At 33.8% G+C, this 17,109-nt stretch overlaps 1 protein-coding gene across 1 annotated transcript; it reads right to left on the bottom strand.

The window, feature by feature from the left end:
• Positions 1-1,741: 1,741 nt before the first annotated feature.
• On the bottom strand, positions 1,742-16,885 carry LOC145587824 (ubiquinone biosynthesis O-methyltransferase, mitochondrial-like). The gene is made up of 9 exons (XM_081644501.1): positions 16,519-16,885; positions 13,928-14,017; positions 13,563-13,641; positions 12,724-12,801; positions 11,284-11,332; positions 6,078-6,127; positions 4,213-4,362; positions 2,219-2,299; positions 1,742-2,069 (listed from the first exon to the last, which is right to left on the bottom strand). The coding sequence occupies exons 1-9, from the start codon at positions 16,800-16,802 to the stop codon at positions 1,959-1,961; spliced, it is 972 nt and encodes a 323-aa protein (XP_081500627.1). The 5' UTR covers positions 16,803-16,885; the 3' UTR covers positions 1,742-1,958.
• Between the last annotated feature and the right edge of the window lie 224 nt (positions 16,886-17,109).

Consider the following 17,109-nt stretch of genomic DNA (forward strand, 5'->3'; position numbering starts at 1 on the left):
TATACCATATCTAAAATTATTGAAGAGATTGAACAGCACCTTTTGGAATGGAACTTGAATTGTGTAGATTACAAAGTTGAAAGATATACATTTGTCTGTCTACTTTACCACCATTGTATACTAACTAAATAAATAAATAAACAAAAACTATAACACGTCAAAAATTCTCAAAAGTCAAAATGCAGCAATATTTGACTTACCATTTATATAAGTGAACACATTCAAGATATAGAAGAGGCAGGAATTAGCCGAAATCAAGAACCATAAATAATGGACTGACCCCTCAAAGGAATATAAATGGATAAAAATATAAAAAATATTCATGGTGCAAATGAATTACAAATGATAGTTGTGATGTTCGAACAAGTAACCTATCATAAGGGGTCTTTAGTCTTAACCACTAGATGGATACCTCATTGTTAAAATTTACCTTAATTACTATTAGCTTGGTAAATTTTGATTATTCAACTTTGACTTATTATAGTAGCTACCTAGATGGTGGTAAAAAAAAAATGCTAAGGACCAAATGAGAGGTTTGTAAAATGGACATCCTATGTATGCATAATTAGTCTCATACAAGAAACAATATTCCAACTAATTATATCTGTTATTTCAATTGTCTATAATCATGTGTTTCAGTTTAATTTGTTCATTCTACCTTTTTTTGTATCCCTTTTTTTATATAAACTTTGACTGTGATGCTATACTTATTTGGTGGTATTGGTGCTCCACAATTGGTGTTGCTGGAGTATACTATTTTGTGTTTGAATAAAAGTGGTGTTTATGGACGTCCAAAATTTTAAAATTTATAAACGTTCTTTCATTTTTATTTTATTTTTTATTTTTTATTTTATTTTTTTAAATGTACTAAGCCATCAGTCTATATAAAAAAAAACTCAATAGGCTCTAACAGTTTAACTTCTACTTACCTCTGTTTTTTTAAGTTAATATGTATTCCTTTTTAAGAAGTTTATTTTTAATTAACACGTCTTTTTTTTAGGTAAATTTTAGACTTTGCATTTACTAGTCTATCCCACATGCTTTTTTCATCCTCTTTTATTTTGTATCCTCTCCTTAATATATGTGTCTAAATTAAACGCGTTAACTAAATAATAACGAAGAAAGTATTATATAACGTTAGCGGTTTTCTGTTGAACCAAACGCCGCCGCCCCCCCCCCCCCCCCCCCAATTAGGGCCAAAGAACAAATTCTACTTAGCAAGTAATTGGAGAATCTGTTTGGAAACACTCTTGATTAGTTTTGAACAAAAGGGGAATTAGTTTTGATTCAGCAATATTGTAAGAAATCACTCTTGATGCTTGCCGTTTATTGATTCCATACTTCCTTCCTGGGAAAAAGTATTTCATATTTGTAGCATTGAGATTGAAGAACCTACAAGCCGTATACATACACTGGCTTACAGTCCCATTTTACAGTATCAGAATACACATTGGTACACTGGCTTACAGTCCCATTTTACAGTATCAGAATACACATTGGCTTACAGTCACATTTTACCATATCAGAATACAGCGATACTCCATATAATTTGCACTTCAATCCAAACTCCCAACACTTTCACTGTCTTGTATAGTTCTTGATTACACTAGGAGAAAGAGTGGAAGTGCATGAAGCGATCCAATGCGTAACAGTCTAAAGACAAAAATCCCAACAGGCTAGCATGAAACTCCAATCTTGAACATGTCTTAACAATAAATTTGATAATAGGAGAACTAGGAGGTGGTAAAAATGTAGCGAGCTTTTTATTAAATAATTCTAAGTAAACTAAATCCCTCTTTATGCAGCTTGCAAAAATATTTACACCAGTACTGTCCATTATAGTCAGGATATCAGCAATTTTCTAGCTCAGCCAAAAACAAAACTCTATAGTATTACTATGGCATAATTATCTTTCATTCAATTCAAGAACAGGAAAACAAAGAACCTCTGTTATATTGCTATTCTTCGGAGCTTTTAGTTCCATATGCAATGAAATTTACACCTATATCATCAGATAGAAGCCATTTCCCAGACAGCGGATTGTACACAAAACCAGCCATCTCTTGGACCTGGAATGAACACAACATCATACAATATCAGGGTTACCACGGACAAAAAAAAGTTAAGGAAGAGGGAAAATACTAACTCTCATGCCAGGAAAATGGAGAGGATCAGGATAGTAAAATTATATGATTATTAGACCTATCATTCAACTTACAGTAACAGAAGTTCGTTTAAGGATCAAGACAAGTTCCTCAGGGGTAAGAAACTTTGACCATTCATGTGTACCTTTTGGAAGCTGCAAAGCATAAGTCCAGGTCAATACACATAATAGTAAGCATAACATCTGAAGTTTGCCACAACATCTAATTTTCATTCATAACATAGATTAAATACAAAAAACAAGATATATCAAATCAAACTCCAACTCAAGAGGGAATTCAGAATTCAAAGGGAACATAGAAGTTTTGAACAAGGAAAAAAAAACCAACTGGGCAGATTTATATTAGCATCGATTGCAGAAAGCTCAATGCTAGGCGACACTAGCTAATTACTTGATATAATGCTTGGCTACATAACATCGTAGTTTCATCGACTATATACAAAGTCATTAGAGGCTATATTTTCCTATCTTCATAGACCTCATCTCTTCAAATGTAATCATCCTTCTTGAGTCACACAATTTGATCTGACAGTAATTCTAACTTCTAAGCATGCTCCTCAATCTTCAAGCAGACATCAATAAAGTGTCTTCAGCTCATCAAGACCAGGCTGTACAGAGCTTGACCCAAGGAGCATATCAAAGTCTTGTAAGGCATAGTCTTACTCCATGTGAAACATAATAAGGTCAATGAGCCAGAGCTTGAGACAAGAAAATTCAATTTCAACTGGCTCAGGTCAATGGTTTTCTAACCTCTATTGTGAAGACTAAGGATCACGTTTCATATACAGTACTTCTAAGCTTAACAGGTACCGATGTACAATTTATGGGGTGACTTTTGAAAAGTTTAACTCATACAAGGGAATAGAATGGCGCCTAAAAAGAATTCGGGAGAATATAACCGCCTAATTGTATAGACTTGTCTTATCCAATAATTTGCTATTAAATATTATACGAACTTAAGCTTGACATTGCCAGATGGAAACTTTAATATACCCTTTTTTTTTTTTTTTTTTTTTTTTTTACCATGAGTAAGTTTAAAAAAGCTAGCAAGGTTTAGGTATTTTTAAATGCTCCATTGACCATAAGGTTCTTTATCTTTCCAAATTTCATATATGGCCACGCATGTTGCACAGTCGCCAACTTGCCGATTGCCATTGTTTCCTAAATTTTCTCTAATTTTTATTCATAGTCCTTGTTCTTCCTTTTATCCCTTATTTCTCTCTATTGCAACAATTTTTTTTTAACCCTTAAGCTATCTGCCTTCTCATCAATGTGTTATAGTAGCAGACTAGCAGTATATAGACGACAAGAAAATGTGCGATACTACTTTCCACTCAAAATCTAGCTCTTATTTCTTTACGAAGTAAACTACTGCTTACAGCGTACCATTACCTATCGCTGTTCTCAAAATTTTTGTATTAGCACCCATATGACCATATCTAACCTTTTGACACAAATATCAACAGTATAAGTAGTCTACTTCCTGAAATTATAACCAAGATATAAGCCTTATTTCCATTTCTCAAGAGACATTCGTCAGATTCACTAGATAATTAGTAAAATCTTATTGAGTAGACATTACCTCAATCAGCTTCTTCAACTAATGATATTTGTCAATTTGCTATGCCAAAGAAAAAAGCTAATAAATTATACTCTTCTATTTACCAGAGAAGGAAGAAAAAAGCAAAAAAAAAAAAAAAAAAAAAAAAAAAAGCAACGGCAAAAAAGAGAGAAAAGGAGCAAATAAAAAGAGTGGAAATGACAACTGTGCAGAATGAGTTGCCACAATTGAATTTCTGTGATCAGGACAAATGTAACGAATAAAACTTTTTATAATAAATACTTTTTGCCATTTTAAACAACCATAGGGGTAAAAGGGAAGTGTACCCATATGGAAAATCGAACGTGGAATTACCAACAACCTAAGCAGCAATAGCAAGAGAAATAACACGAGTGTAGGTCTTGTGCATACAAGCCTACAAGGTGTGCCCCATTGTTCACAACATCAACAAGGCTAGAAACTAAGCCTATTGTCAATAGAGGCATACCCAGTGAAGAACGTATTCTGCAGCAACTATGGCAGTAGCATACGCTCGCATGGTACGATTAATTGTTGAAATCATAGTAGCTCCATTAGGAACAGTTAACGCTGCAAGCGACATGCAGAATTCAGCAGGATCTGCCACATGCTCAATCACCTAAAGAGAACACAATGCAATTAATTCCAGAACACTAAGAATAAAAACAAATTATAATATACTAGACAGGAATGGCTACATATTAATTCTCAAGTGAGCTTTGCAGTGCACAACCTCTTTGCCATAAGGTACCTACAGATAAATCCTTTTCATCACATTCCATACCATAAATCTCGAAAGTAACAAGACCCGTCCTAACTACTAGACCAACTATTATTTTTACGTTTTTGAATGGTCAGTGGGTTTTGGCTACCTATTGTGCAAATTGGGACCACCTTATTTTTAGGAGGCTTCCAATCAAGTTAACCTCCCAAAAATATTTAGTAAATGAGAAAGCAATAACATTGGTGAGAAGGTCCCCATTTTCATTTTTTGTTAAATGGGGAGCCTATTTTCCCACCAATGTGGATGTTCCAAAGTTATTGGAAAGTGATGTGGACTAAAATTAGGTGAGAATAGAGAAATTATAGGGAGCCTAATGGTTGTGATGCTCTAAATGGGTGTTACACATTATTTGCCAAAAAAAAAAAAATGAAAAAAAAAAAAAAAAAAAAAAAATTCTTTTATGGCTAAAATATTCCCACTTAAAATTTTCTCGCTCCTACTTTATTACTCACATGCCCCTACTTAAAATTTGAATTTGGTCCCCATTTTCTCTCTTCTACTTTTCAAGTTTTCATAATCACATATCTACATGCCTCTAAATTTAAAACTTGGTCCCAATTTTCTCTCTCCTACTTTTCTTAATCACATGCCCCTTACTATATTAATCACCCCTTAAGAAATTTTGCCTTGGAGAATGGACCAAGACAATTATTGCAAATAATATGTAATGGAGTTAAAATTGGCCTAACACCATAAACTATAGCTTGGGTTCACCAAGCATCCCGAACTTTAATTAGTAGCTCAAACTACTAATGGGGGGCAGAACGTGCCACTAATGGGTAATTTTTGGCACTCAAACTAACATATCTCTAGTAATTAATAGCACATGTTGCACCCAATACATAGTTGATGGTGTGCCAACTACTAGCTACTAGTTAAAGTTCTGGGGTGCAACTATAGTTCAAGGCCAATTGTGCATACATAAATTTAGTGGGGATATATTTAATTGTCAGCAGCAGATAATAGCAAAAATAAATAAATAAATCATTTAAATGGGGTTGGTAGGAGAAGGAATATTAAAATAATTGTGCAAATGGGTTAGTGCCTTAGAAGAAGAGAAAAATAATAAAATAGTAGTGAGTCCTTGTTAAATAAGGATGTGTTGCGATTAATATGAAACGGATGAAATAGGAAAGTATTGCGATTAATACAAAACAGAGGGAATATTTTTCAATGGAAATAAGGTGAGTAAATTACGGTCTTTACAAGACTAAATTTTTTTCCACTTGTGTATCACTCATTATAAAAGATTTCTTCCTAAAGTACATTATGTAGAAGTTCGGGACAAGTTACTAGGAAAAAAAAAAGGACATTGCCACTAATTACCTTTGGCAATTAGAATTGCTTATTCAAATAGTTAGCTTGTCTCAAATTCTCATTTTTTAGGAATCAACACGATCTCACTAGACTAAGACAGATATAATAACAGAATTAGCCATCAACAAAACCAGCCCTTGCAACATTCAATGCTTAACTTGCACTCGGGCAAGAAGTATGTAGAAACAAAATACAAATTATAAGAAATCAAGTTAATATCAAATTATGCATACCTCTAAAGCAAGCACCGCATCAAACTGTCTCTGTTCTTCTACCAACTTTTCTGTTGTATAAAAATCAGTAAAGTTGTCAATACATATACATACACACAGATATCTAGAAGATGAGCGAAATTCATAGCACAGATTTCAGAATAATATAAAAGGACAAAACAGTACATATAAAATAATGCAATAGGCCATTATCTTCTTTATTGAGTTCATGAGCAAATTAAACCAGTAAATATTTAGAAAATACACTTATACGACAATAATTTGGGTCTTGCATGGAAATCAAGAGGTTTAACTACAATGATATGGACATTACATTTATACAAGATTACAAAAAATTACTATACCTTGCAAAGTGAATTTGTATCATTAGTATTTATGGTCTTAAAAGTCAAAACTACGTGTGACACTTAGGAGTACACAAATTCCGATCATAAATTGTAAATTACTCCCTTAGATCCAAGACAAGTGTCGTTACCAAAATTAATATAGGGAGGGATCCGGTGAGAATAGGCCCATATGTGAGAATTCATACTTATATGAGAATTGATCTTAAATTTAGAACATGTGAGTAAAAATTTAGAACATACAAGTAAAAATTTGGAACATGTGACTCAAATTCAAATTTAGGACGTATGAGTAATAATTTAGAACATCTGATTTAAGAATTAGAACATGTGAGTAAAAATTTAGAAAATCTACTTTATTAAATTTAGAAAATCTGATTTAAGATTACAGACATGTGAATAAAAATTTAGAACACCTTCTATAAAATAAAGACAATGTGAGTAAAAATTTAGAACATTCGAGTAAAATTTAGAGCATACACTTTTAAATTAAATCTGGAGCATATAATTAAAAATCTTAGAGCACACGTTATAAAATTTAGAACATATAAGTTAAAATTTTAAAACAAGTTATTTAACATTTATAACATCAAACTTAACTAATTTATGGTTTAGAATATGTGAATATTAATTTAGAACATTTGATTTAATTTAGAACACCTGAGGAAAAGTTTAGAACATCAGATTTAAAATTTAGAACATAAAGAGTGTTCTTACATGAGAATAATTCTCACATATAGAAGAAGTTCTCACGAGAGCCTTCCCCTATATATATATATATATATATATATATATATATATATATATATATATATATATATATATATATATACTCCCTCCGTCCCATAATATAGTTCCGGTTTTCCTATTTTGGAGAACCAAAATGTTGTTCCTGTTTCTATTTTTGGATAGTATATAAAGATCATTATACCCTCACTTAACTTTATTTATTGTACTTCCTAATTTACCCTTGAATTTTGCACATGTTTTGTACTTTTTTCCACTCTCTCTAACTTTTGTCTATAATTGTACTTTTCAATTTCATTAATGTACTTTATCCAATTTTTCCTCCTATTTCTTAAATACCGTGAAAAAACACAAGCAAGAACTATATTATGGGACGGAGGGAGTAGTAATTTTAGGGACGAGCAAAACTATTTGAAAATATTAAATTTTGGATATCCGAAAATCAGATATATTCAATATCCAAATACTTATTTCATTTTTATTTCACGATTTCAAACATACAATTACTCTTTTCTCTCTCTCTCTCTCCAAAGGTTCGTTAGACAAGTTGTAAGACACAGGGGCGAAGCTCCCTTTAATTAACATAGGTTGTGAGCAATCTACTGGATGGCGGCTTCCGTCCTCTATCACAGTGGCTCCACGAACAGCAGATCCTTCAATCATCAAGCACCCACGTTAAGTAAAACCAGGACAAAGAGGATCTTGGGTGGTTGGTGCCCCCCATCACCACCTCCTCCACGTTCATTCTTCCTGAGATTCTTAATCTTAACTTGGTGAATATTATCTTTGTACTCCCTCCGTCCCATAATATAGTTCCTATTTATGTTTTTTCACGGTATTTAAGAAATCGGAAGAGAAAGTAGATGAAGTACATTGATAAAAGTGAAAAGTACAATTATAGACAAAAGTTAGAGAGAGAAAATGGAAAAAGTACATGACATGTGCAAAATTCAAGGATAATTTAGAAAGTACAGTGAATAATGCTAAAAAAGTGAGGGTATAATAGTATTTACATACCAACTAAAGATAGAAACAGGAACAACATTTTGGATCTCCAAAATACGAAAGTAGGAACTATATTATGGGACGGATGGAGTACCAATTAGCATTGATTGTATAACTAAATTAGTAGCAAGTAGCACATTGGTGGGTAATTTGTAAAAATTAATTGCACTTTTGAAATTCCTATTGTATTTTATTTATCTCTTTGTTCAGTTATTTAAAAAATAAAAATAAATATAAAAAAAAAAATAAAAAAAAAACTATTGGGTATACAACATAAAATAAAACAAATAGTTTAATGTTATATTGCCTTTACAAAAATCAATTTGCTATTAAAATAATATTTAAACTATAAAAATTTTGACTTTTAGTACCTCGAAAAGCCTTCTATTGACTTTTGATACCCATCAAATATAATATTTTATTTTATTTTGGTAACCTATCAAAGTTACAAAATATAGATTTTGGTACCAATTAACAGAATCCATTAGGGTTCCGTTAAGTGGGGCCCATTATCTAATTAATTAATAATTTAATTTATTAAAAAAAAAAACTTATAAAAAAAATCTCGCAGCCACTGCCACCCCTCCCCGTTAGCCACCCTTCCCCCTCCCCGTGGCGGCTGCCGATGCCCAAACGTTCCCCTGGCGCCGACAACCCCACCCCTTCCCTTTCCCACTCTCGGCTGCCCATTCCCTGACACCACCCAACTCCATCAGCCACTACTCCAGCAACCGCAAAATCAGCCGCCTTCACCGCAACTCCAGTCACTGCAATAACGGCAGCTTTCACCGCAACTCCAGTCACTGCAATAACGGCAGCTTTCACCGCAACTCCAGCACACAGCAATTCCAGCCTCACCGCAAACCCCGGAAACCCGCAAACTCCAGCAACAAAAGCGGCATCATTTGGCAGTAATACAGCATTAAAAAGCCCTAATTTAGGTCCAAATTGCTGCTGCTTTCGCTAACCGGCGGTTTGAAGTTGGCCGGAATTATACGGCTGCTGTATATGGATGGCAATGGTGGTTGGTGCGGCTGCTGTAGTGTTGTGAGGATGCGAGGAGTGGCTGTTGTGGTGCGGATTGTTGCAGGCTAGTGTTTGGAGAGGGGGTGGGGTTGCCGGCACCAGCACAGGGAAGGGGGAGGGAAGGTGGGAGGACAATGGATGGGCCCCCCTAACGAAAACCGTAACAGAAGTTAGACGGATGTACCAAAATCTATAATTTTAAACTTTGATAGGTACCAAAATAAAATAAAATTTTAGATGGGTATCAAAAGTCAATAGAGCCCATTTTCGAGATACCAAAAGTCAAATTTTCCTATTATTAAAGTGATCAACTATCCGATCCAAAAACTTGTGGATATTTGAAATTTTGGATCGGATAAGGATATCGAATATAGGAATTTTTGGATTCGGATATCTGTATCCGATCCATGATTATCCCTTAGTAATTTAACATTTTCGACACAAAATAAAGCACTTTCTAAACTTCACCTACAACTAAACGTCTTAACCTCAAATGTAATTGAACATCATAATCACTTTATTCATCAATGAAGTGTTGAGTTACTTTGTATTACTTCAGATTTGTAAGTTAACATACACAAAGACACTTGAATTGAAAAGTATAATGTGTTTCTATACATCACTCTATTCTTCAAACATATAAAAAAAAAAATAAATAATAATAATAATAATAATAATAATAAATAATCATGCCCATGTCTTAAGTCAAGGCTTTTGACCAAGAAACCAGGTTTGTGAACCAGAACAACTTTATTCATCACTAAACTCAATACTTTCAAAGTTACACCAAAATCCAAGCTTTACAAAGTTGTATCATGATCAAAATCTTTAAGAACTCTCAAACACCAACACATCACAATCTTTACTTGACCTCCCTCCATATGCTTCACTTAACCGCATTCATTATCTAAAGGCATCCTAGCTGCTATGAATTGATATTAAAAGGAGTGGAGTTTAGGTAGTTGCATTATGATCTAATGGATTGGGTAATAAGCCAGTTAGTTAGAGGAAGAGCTCTATAAATAAAGCAGCTAGTTGGAGATAGAGAGAATTATTATGAATGTTAATGAGAGTTCTCTTTTAGTTATTTTGTATTTTATAATAAACTAACCTAAGGAGGGGCAATATGGGTAGTCTAGTTTTATTAGGATAATGGTTTATAGCCTAGTATAGATAGGGAGAGAAAGGAAAGGAAAAGGTAGGCAGAATTTGGGAGTGAATCCTTGAGTCACTATTTGGAGAGTTGTGAGCTAAACTCACTAATAGAGATTGGCATCCTAAAGTTTCTAGCTTGTACAAACACCGTTTTCAGTATATTCAACCAAAGATTCGATCTTCTCTCTTTATTTTTATGTCCTCTTGGCGTGAGTTTAATCAGTAAATTGTTAGTCCATTACAATACTTCTCAAATGCTTGTGAATATCAGTTACTTGTTCACATTTCCGGTATATCAATCATAATCAGCTTCTTTTAGCATAAAAATATCACCATTAAATCTGTCAGGCTATGTCAGTTCATAACGCTAACCGTTAAGAAATTAGCAGCATATGGAAGAACCAATCTGGCAAGGCATGTAGATTTATAATCAAATTATTCAGTTCGTTTCAATAGATCAATCCAAAACAATCTTGTGTTATCAAGAGCAGGGTTATGATGATTTTGTTGATGGTTGACTTCATAAAGATAAGGCCTAACTTATGACTCTGTTTATGTGATTTTTCGAGTCTTTTCCGGCAAATAAGCAATGCATCACAGACATTTCTTAATACGAAACCTTCAAAGGTTCAATTAAGTCTGGGAATGATATTCAAGTAGAACAAGATCTTTGAAAGCATATCAATTGTAAATATGTAAGCTACAAGTATTACGTAAACGTAAAACCTAAACAGCAAGTCAGCAGCTAGATACAATATCACACATCCATTGAAAAGAATAATAAACATGCAGGAAAAAACCTGAGTCATTCACTAGCCAACTGAAGATACATAATGACAGAAGCAGAAGAAATATGATAGTATGGGATTGATGCTCAATAACCATATAATAGTGATTTGACATAGCAAGTAGAAAAGATCAAGGCATACCAGCTGTTGTGCAAAGATATTCAATGGATGAAGTGGCTGGATCAGACTCCTGTGTTTAGAATAATGTCAAAAAACAAACAAAATAAGAGGAAAGTAGCAGAGAAACAAAGAGCAGCACATGTGATTAGCAGCTTTACCCTGCGATGACAAGTATTTTTTTTTTTTTTAATTAATTCTCAGTCAATTGACAACTGTTAGCCCAATACATCTGACTGAAATTAAATACAGTAATTAGCCTACACAATAAACTAAATAAAATGATAAATCATAATTAAACTCTTCACTGAACTGCCAAGCTCATGATGATATATACTCCCTCCATTTCTAGTCAAATAATTGCAAGAATGTTTGCACAAAGTTGAAGGTAATAAGTTGTCTTTGGCTTATCAATTCATAGAAAAGTAGGTGTGATTGGAAATAGTAGATGGTTATTTATTTCAATGAGTGAGAATGTGAAACTAAGGCTTTGTATTTTTTTTTTTTTTTAGTAAATTGTTGTACGATTCCTTATGACGATTCATGCTAGCCGACCCCAAATCATTTTGGAACAAAGGCTTTGTTGTTGTTGTTGTTGTTCTAGTAAGAACGTGGGACCCTAACTTTTGGTTGCGGGAACACAGGAAATAAATAATTTAGGCCGGAAGTAAATGGAAAGTGTGACAACCAAATGGGGGATGAGGGAATAATGAATACTTGTGGCATACAGTTACCATACATTTGACCACTGCAGCTCTAATCCATCATTGACACAATGACACCAGAAGAAATAGCCAATTGATGGGCAGGACCCGCTGAAGACAGCATATATTCAGGAGAACACAATAGTCTTGTTCAATACCGTTTGTAATACTACCCTCATTAGAGGTTTCCTTTTGGTGTTTCTAAGCATCTTGAGAAGTTTATAAGAGATTTCTTTTGTTTTGGAGTGAAGGAAGATAAAAGAGATTATTTATGGGGAGAGTTGTTTGCTAAGGGAGGACACCAGTCATTGGTGTTTAAGATTGTTCCTCCCAAAGTGTAAAATAAAATTAAAATAAATCCTCAACAATATTCTTCAAATCATTGCTCTCAGACTCTCACTAAATTCCTCGGCATTCTCATTCTAATAAATTGACTTCCTTCTTCAAGTCTATTCTAGCAACTAATTATGCATGGTCTACACTACCCTTCCCCCTTAGGGCTAATTCATTACTAAATGCTCAAACAGGTAATGTCATTCTACCAAGTGTTTGCATGCAACAATATTACCCATGTCATTCAAAGAGAAAAAACTGGAAGCCTAAGAAAAAGTAGAAAGGGATAAAGGCCAAGGCAATTCTATACATTCAGATGTTGCAAGGAAATCAAGACACACCTATTAGCAAGCCAAAACACTATATGCAAAGGGAAAAAGAAAAAAAAAAAGTTTCACTTCCACACTTGACCGAAAAGAGAACATACAGCATGAAGGCGAGCAATTTTAATATTTTTATCCACTGCATCAACTCCAGTCACTGTAGCTCCCATTCGTGCCAAGGGCTGTATAAAGAACATATTGTCATAATTTAACCAAGAAAAAAATGATATATAACTAGCAGAAAACAAAATTTTGGGAAACCAGCAGCTTGCTTCATTTTTGATAAATTTAAGACAAAAGCACACGAGCAAAGCAAATGCTTGCTTCATTTATGATAAATAGAGAAAATGTTGTGTTTTAAATGAGATGGAGGGATTATTGATATCATAATATCATCTCTTTTGTTGAATTGATATTAAAAAATGGCATTATTGTCCTAGCATTATTAAAAGGCACGTATAGATTTTAAAATTTGGTAAAAAGACTACAAATCAAGAAGATAGAATACAACCAATTTTTTAATATTAAATCCTTTACTCCAATTTTTCCTAATAGCAATTAGTATTAGCATGTCCCGTGACCAGCTATATATTTATGGTCCCTATATTATAAAATCAGATATAATTACTGATTTAATAGAGGAAAAAAAAAAAAAACCATTTTTAAAAAAAAAAATTAAAAAAATACTAAACCTATTTTTTTAATTTATGGTCATGTAAATTTAAAGTAGAGTAGCAACAAAAAATTTCAAGGTCTACTAGAAGTCTGGAACTCTAACTGCTCACCTAGTTATACACTCTCCCCACGACCCCACCCACAGCATTCTCTCTGCATAAGAATAGTACCTATCCCTCCCCCCACCAACACACAAAAAAATATAATAAGCAGCAAACTTGTAGTAGGTATAAGAAAAGAACGAGCACGATACTGAAGCATAATATACCTCTGATAATATTCCTCCTCCACAGCCAACGTCAACAAATTTCAGACCTTCAAACGGCCTAGCACAGTTTGGATCTTTTCTGAATCAAGTAACAAACCCAAAAGAAGAAAAGGAATCCAATTTAACCTCTCCTTCAATGAAGGCATCAAAGCAAATTATGATTCTGCATTAACCATTTCAGACAAAAAAATCACATGAAAATTATGGTGTATTAGCTCCACTTTTTATTTCTACCTCTTACTTTTATCTCTTATTTATCGAACAAATTATCCAGGAAAAATCAATATAGACATTGAGCAAGGAGAAAAACAGAAAGCAGAGCAGCAACACAGAAAAATATGCAATTCCAAAGGAAATTATTAAACCTGAAATGATGGCAAAGCGTTGAACGTATGAAAGCAAGCCTTGTGGGATTTAAAGCATGCAACGGTTTGAATGGTCCTTCAGCATCCCACCTAATTGCAACAAAGATATTATCTTTAAAAATTATTACCCTCATGGATCAATCTTAACTAGTATAAAATCATGCTTTAAATATATGCCAAGTTCAGGTAAAATAAAGCTTCTTCTAATCATTAAGAGAAAGGCTCAACGAAGGAAGGAAAGGGCTTTCGGAGATCAAGATTTCCTTAGTTATTCATCGCAAAAGGAAGAAGACCAATCTTTCTGATACGAAGTAGTTAGAAAAATAATAAACAGAAAACTCATTACCAAAGAGACTTATAGACCAATCATATTATGTTGACAGACATGGAGCAGATAGCTGCAAGCCTGCTATACATATTACTGTATAGACACAAGTATATAGGATAAAATAGTAAGACAGATCACACATTTAACTTCTAAGAGAATATGAAAATGGGCTAGGCAACCCAACGAGGAGAGTTCAAATCATTACAAACCTAAAAGGTAGGCTCCTCAAGCTTTTAGGCTGTGTTTGGATAGAACTTTTGGAAGGAAAGGGAGGGGAAGGAAGATGAAGGAAGGGGAGGTGAAGGAAGGGGAGGGGTGAAGGAAGGGAAATCCCTCATTTGGATAACAAAGAAAATGAAGGAAGAGAGAGTGAGGGAATTTGCTAAATTAAAACCAAATTTTCCAAAATAAGAAATTCTGGAAAGCAAATTTTCTTCATTGTCGATTTTCCAAAACAAAATTTCTGATAATTGATTTTTGCCAAATTAAAACCAAAATTTCTGAAATTTGATTTTCGAAAATCAAAACAAAATTTTCTGAATGTTGGTATTAGAAAAAGAAATCGTATATTCAGGAAATTGGTTTCTAAGTATCAAAACCTTTTTTTTTTATTTTCAGAAAATCAATTTTTGAAGATCAAAATCAATTTTGTGAAACTTGATTCATGAAATTAAAAATCGGATTTCATGAAAAATCGATTTTGTGTAAATCAAAACCAGAAATCATGTATCTCAAACCAGAAATTGATTTTTTATAGTTTAAAATCAATTTTGAAAAACAAAAGACGAAGAATGGTTTGGATGTCTGCGGTGGAAGATCACGGCTTGTGTTAGAGGTAACAAACGAACAGAATGTGCTGGAGATTATTAAAGCATGTTTTCCTTCCAAATCTTCTCTAATTTGGAAAGATTTGTTTCTTAATTGTGGAAGGAAATTATTTCCTTCCATTTCTCTTCCTCCCAATTCCCTCACCTCCTATTTTTGCTATCCAAATGGAGGAAAACTCATCTCTTCCTTTCCCTCCCCTTCCCTTCCCTCCATTTCCCTCCATCCAAACAAGCTGTTAAAGTGGTTAATGTCTCTCCTCTTCACGAATGAGGAACAGCTCATATGTTCACAGCATGAGGGTTCATCACAAAAACCACTCATTATTTAATGCATGATTTAGTTTTATAAAATCACATGATTTGTTGATGTTCAAAGACTTAACACACAGAGAAATAGAGAGAATTTCACATTACTTCAATACATCAATTTTGCTAACTCTTAACAGACCATATACACAACAACCCTCCCAACAAAACAACATTCTTCATCACAACATGTAATAAGATTATAACAAGCAAACCGAAACCAACAACATCCTCGATGATCTCCAAGAAACTGAATTCGTGATTGTCACAGCTCTGTACTGTGAGGTTTAACAAAGCAAATTCAAATTTTGACCGCAAGGCTCTGTTTGTTTCGATGAAAAATGTTTTCCTTAAAAATAATTTTTCTCATTTTCTATTATTTGGCTAGTAAAGGAATGGAAAACAATTTTCCCAAAGGTGGAAAATAATTCTACCAAGAGGAAAATGTTTTCCTTCTAAAAGGATGGTATGCCACATTTTTCTCCCTACTCCTTACATCCCTTACCTCTCTTCTCATTTTTCTTCTCCCTTCCACTCCTATTTTTCCCTTCCTATGTAATTTTTCTTGCTAGGAAACAAAGGATAACTATTTTACAAGTGTGTTTTCCCTTAAAAATTATTTTCCATGAAAAATCCGTTTCCTAAATTGTTGTTTTTCGTTAAAACAAACTGAACCTAAGAAACAAAACTCATGTTCGAAAGAGGGGACAACCTTCTTATCTGTATTAACTCCTGCTCAAAAAATCCTACATTTTACCTCTAGTTACCTACAAACAGAAACTTAATCCTTTACATATTTCGCACTATATCGTTCAAATAATCACATTGCAAAACCAAACCTTAGCAAGGAGAGCGGCCCCATTCTCAGCAACTGTAAGCAGATAATACACCATGGTAATGTAAGTTTGTAACAAATTATCAAGGTAAATATGGCAATGCCAAAACATCCTAATCGATCAAACTCATCAAATAGTATGCAATAAAACCATCAATTTAGCATAATATCATGTTAATTTTAAAGTATTTCATGAAATCAGAAATTGGCAATCAATTCTCCACAATCAAATTACAAATCACATCTCCATTACAATTCTAAGCAATACATTTTCCGAAAAATCAAGAAATCGCACCAGGTTTCAGCAATGGCGGAGAATTTTGCAAGCTCACCCTCATTCAAGGACGACTTGATTGAATCCTTAGCTCCATTGACGCTAATTTTAGGTTTGCTGAGAGTTGGAGGAAGGGTTTCTTCGGAGGTTGTGAGATCTTTCGGCAGAGGTTGGGCGACATCGGAGGAACGCCGGAAGAAAAGTCCAGCCGATGAAATCGGTCGGAGAAGTTGAGGAGAGAGAAAATGGTGGCGATTTGCAGTGGTGAAGTGGTGGCGGAGTTGAGTTAATAGTCTCGCCGCCATTGTTGGTGAGGTTTGAGGTTTTGGAAGTTTGAATGTAACGATGACGGAGGAAAGAGAAAAAGAAAGATTTTCATGTACTGGTAGTTCTGTGTACGACAAGTGGGAGAGGGGGTTAGTAGGAGGAGGCTACGTGGTCAATAAGGGGCGTTTAGTTCGCAAACTGGTATGGGGTTGGAATCAGTAATGAAATAATAGTAATATGGGTTTGAAACTTGATTTTTAATATCATATGTTTGGTATGATTATGAAATGCAATTTTTTTTTCTTTTATTTGATACCTAAAAGTATGGGAATGAGTCAAACTCAC

Source organism: Chenopodium album, chromosome 17, assembly GCF_948465745.1.
Source record: "Chenopodium album chromosome 17, dcCheAlbu1.1, whole genome shotgun sequence".
NCBI classification, from domain to species: Eukaryota; Viridiplantae; Streptophyta; class Magnoliopsida; order Caryophyllales; family Amaranthaceae; genus Chenopodium; species Chenopodium album.

Coding starts and splice junctions, on each gene's coding strand:
- LOC145587824 (XM_081644501.1), bottom strand. CDS start 16,802: ATGGCGGCGAGACTATTAACTCAACTCCGCCACCACTTCACCACTGCA. Junction 6,128..11,283: donor ATATCTTTGCACAACAGCTG/GTATGCCTTGAT, acceptor TTTATACAACAG/AAAAGTTGGTAGAAGAACAG. Junction 2,300..4,212: donor CAGAATACGTTCTTCACTGG/GTATGCCTCTAT, acceptor TATGCTTTGCAG/CTTCCAAAAGGTACACATGA.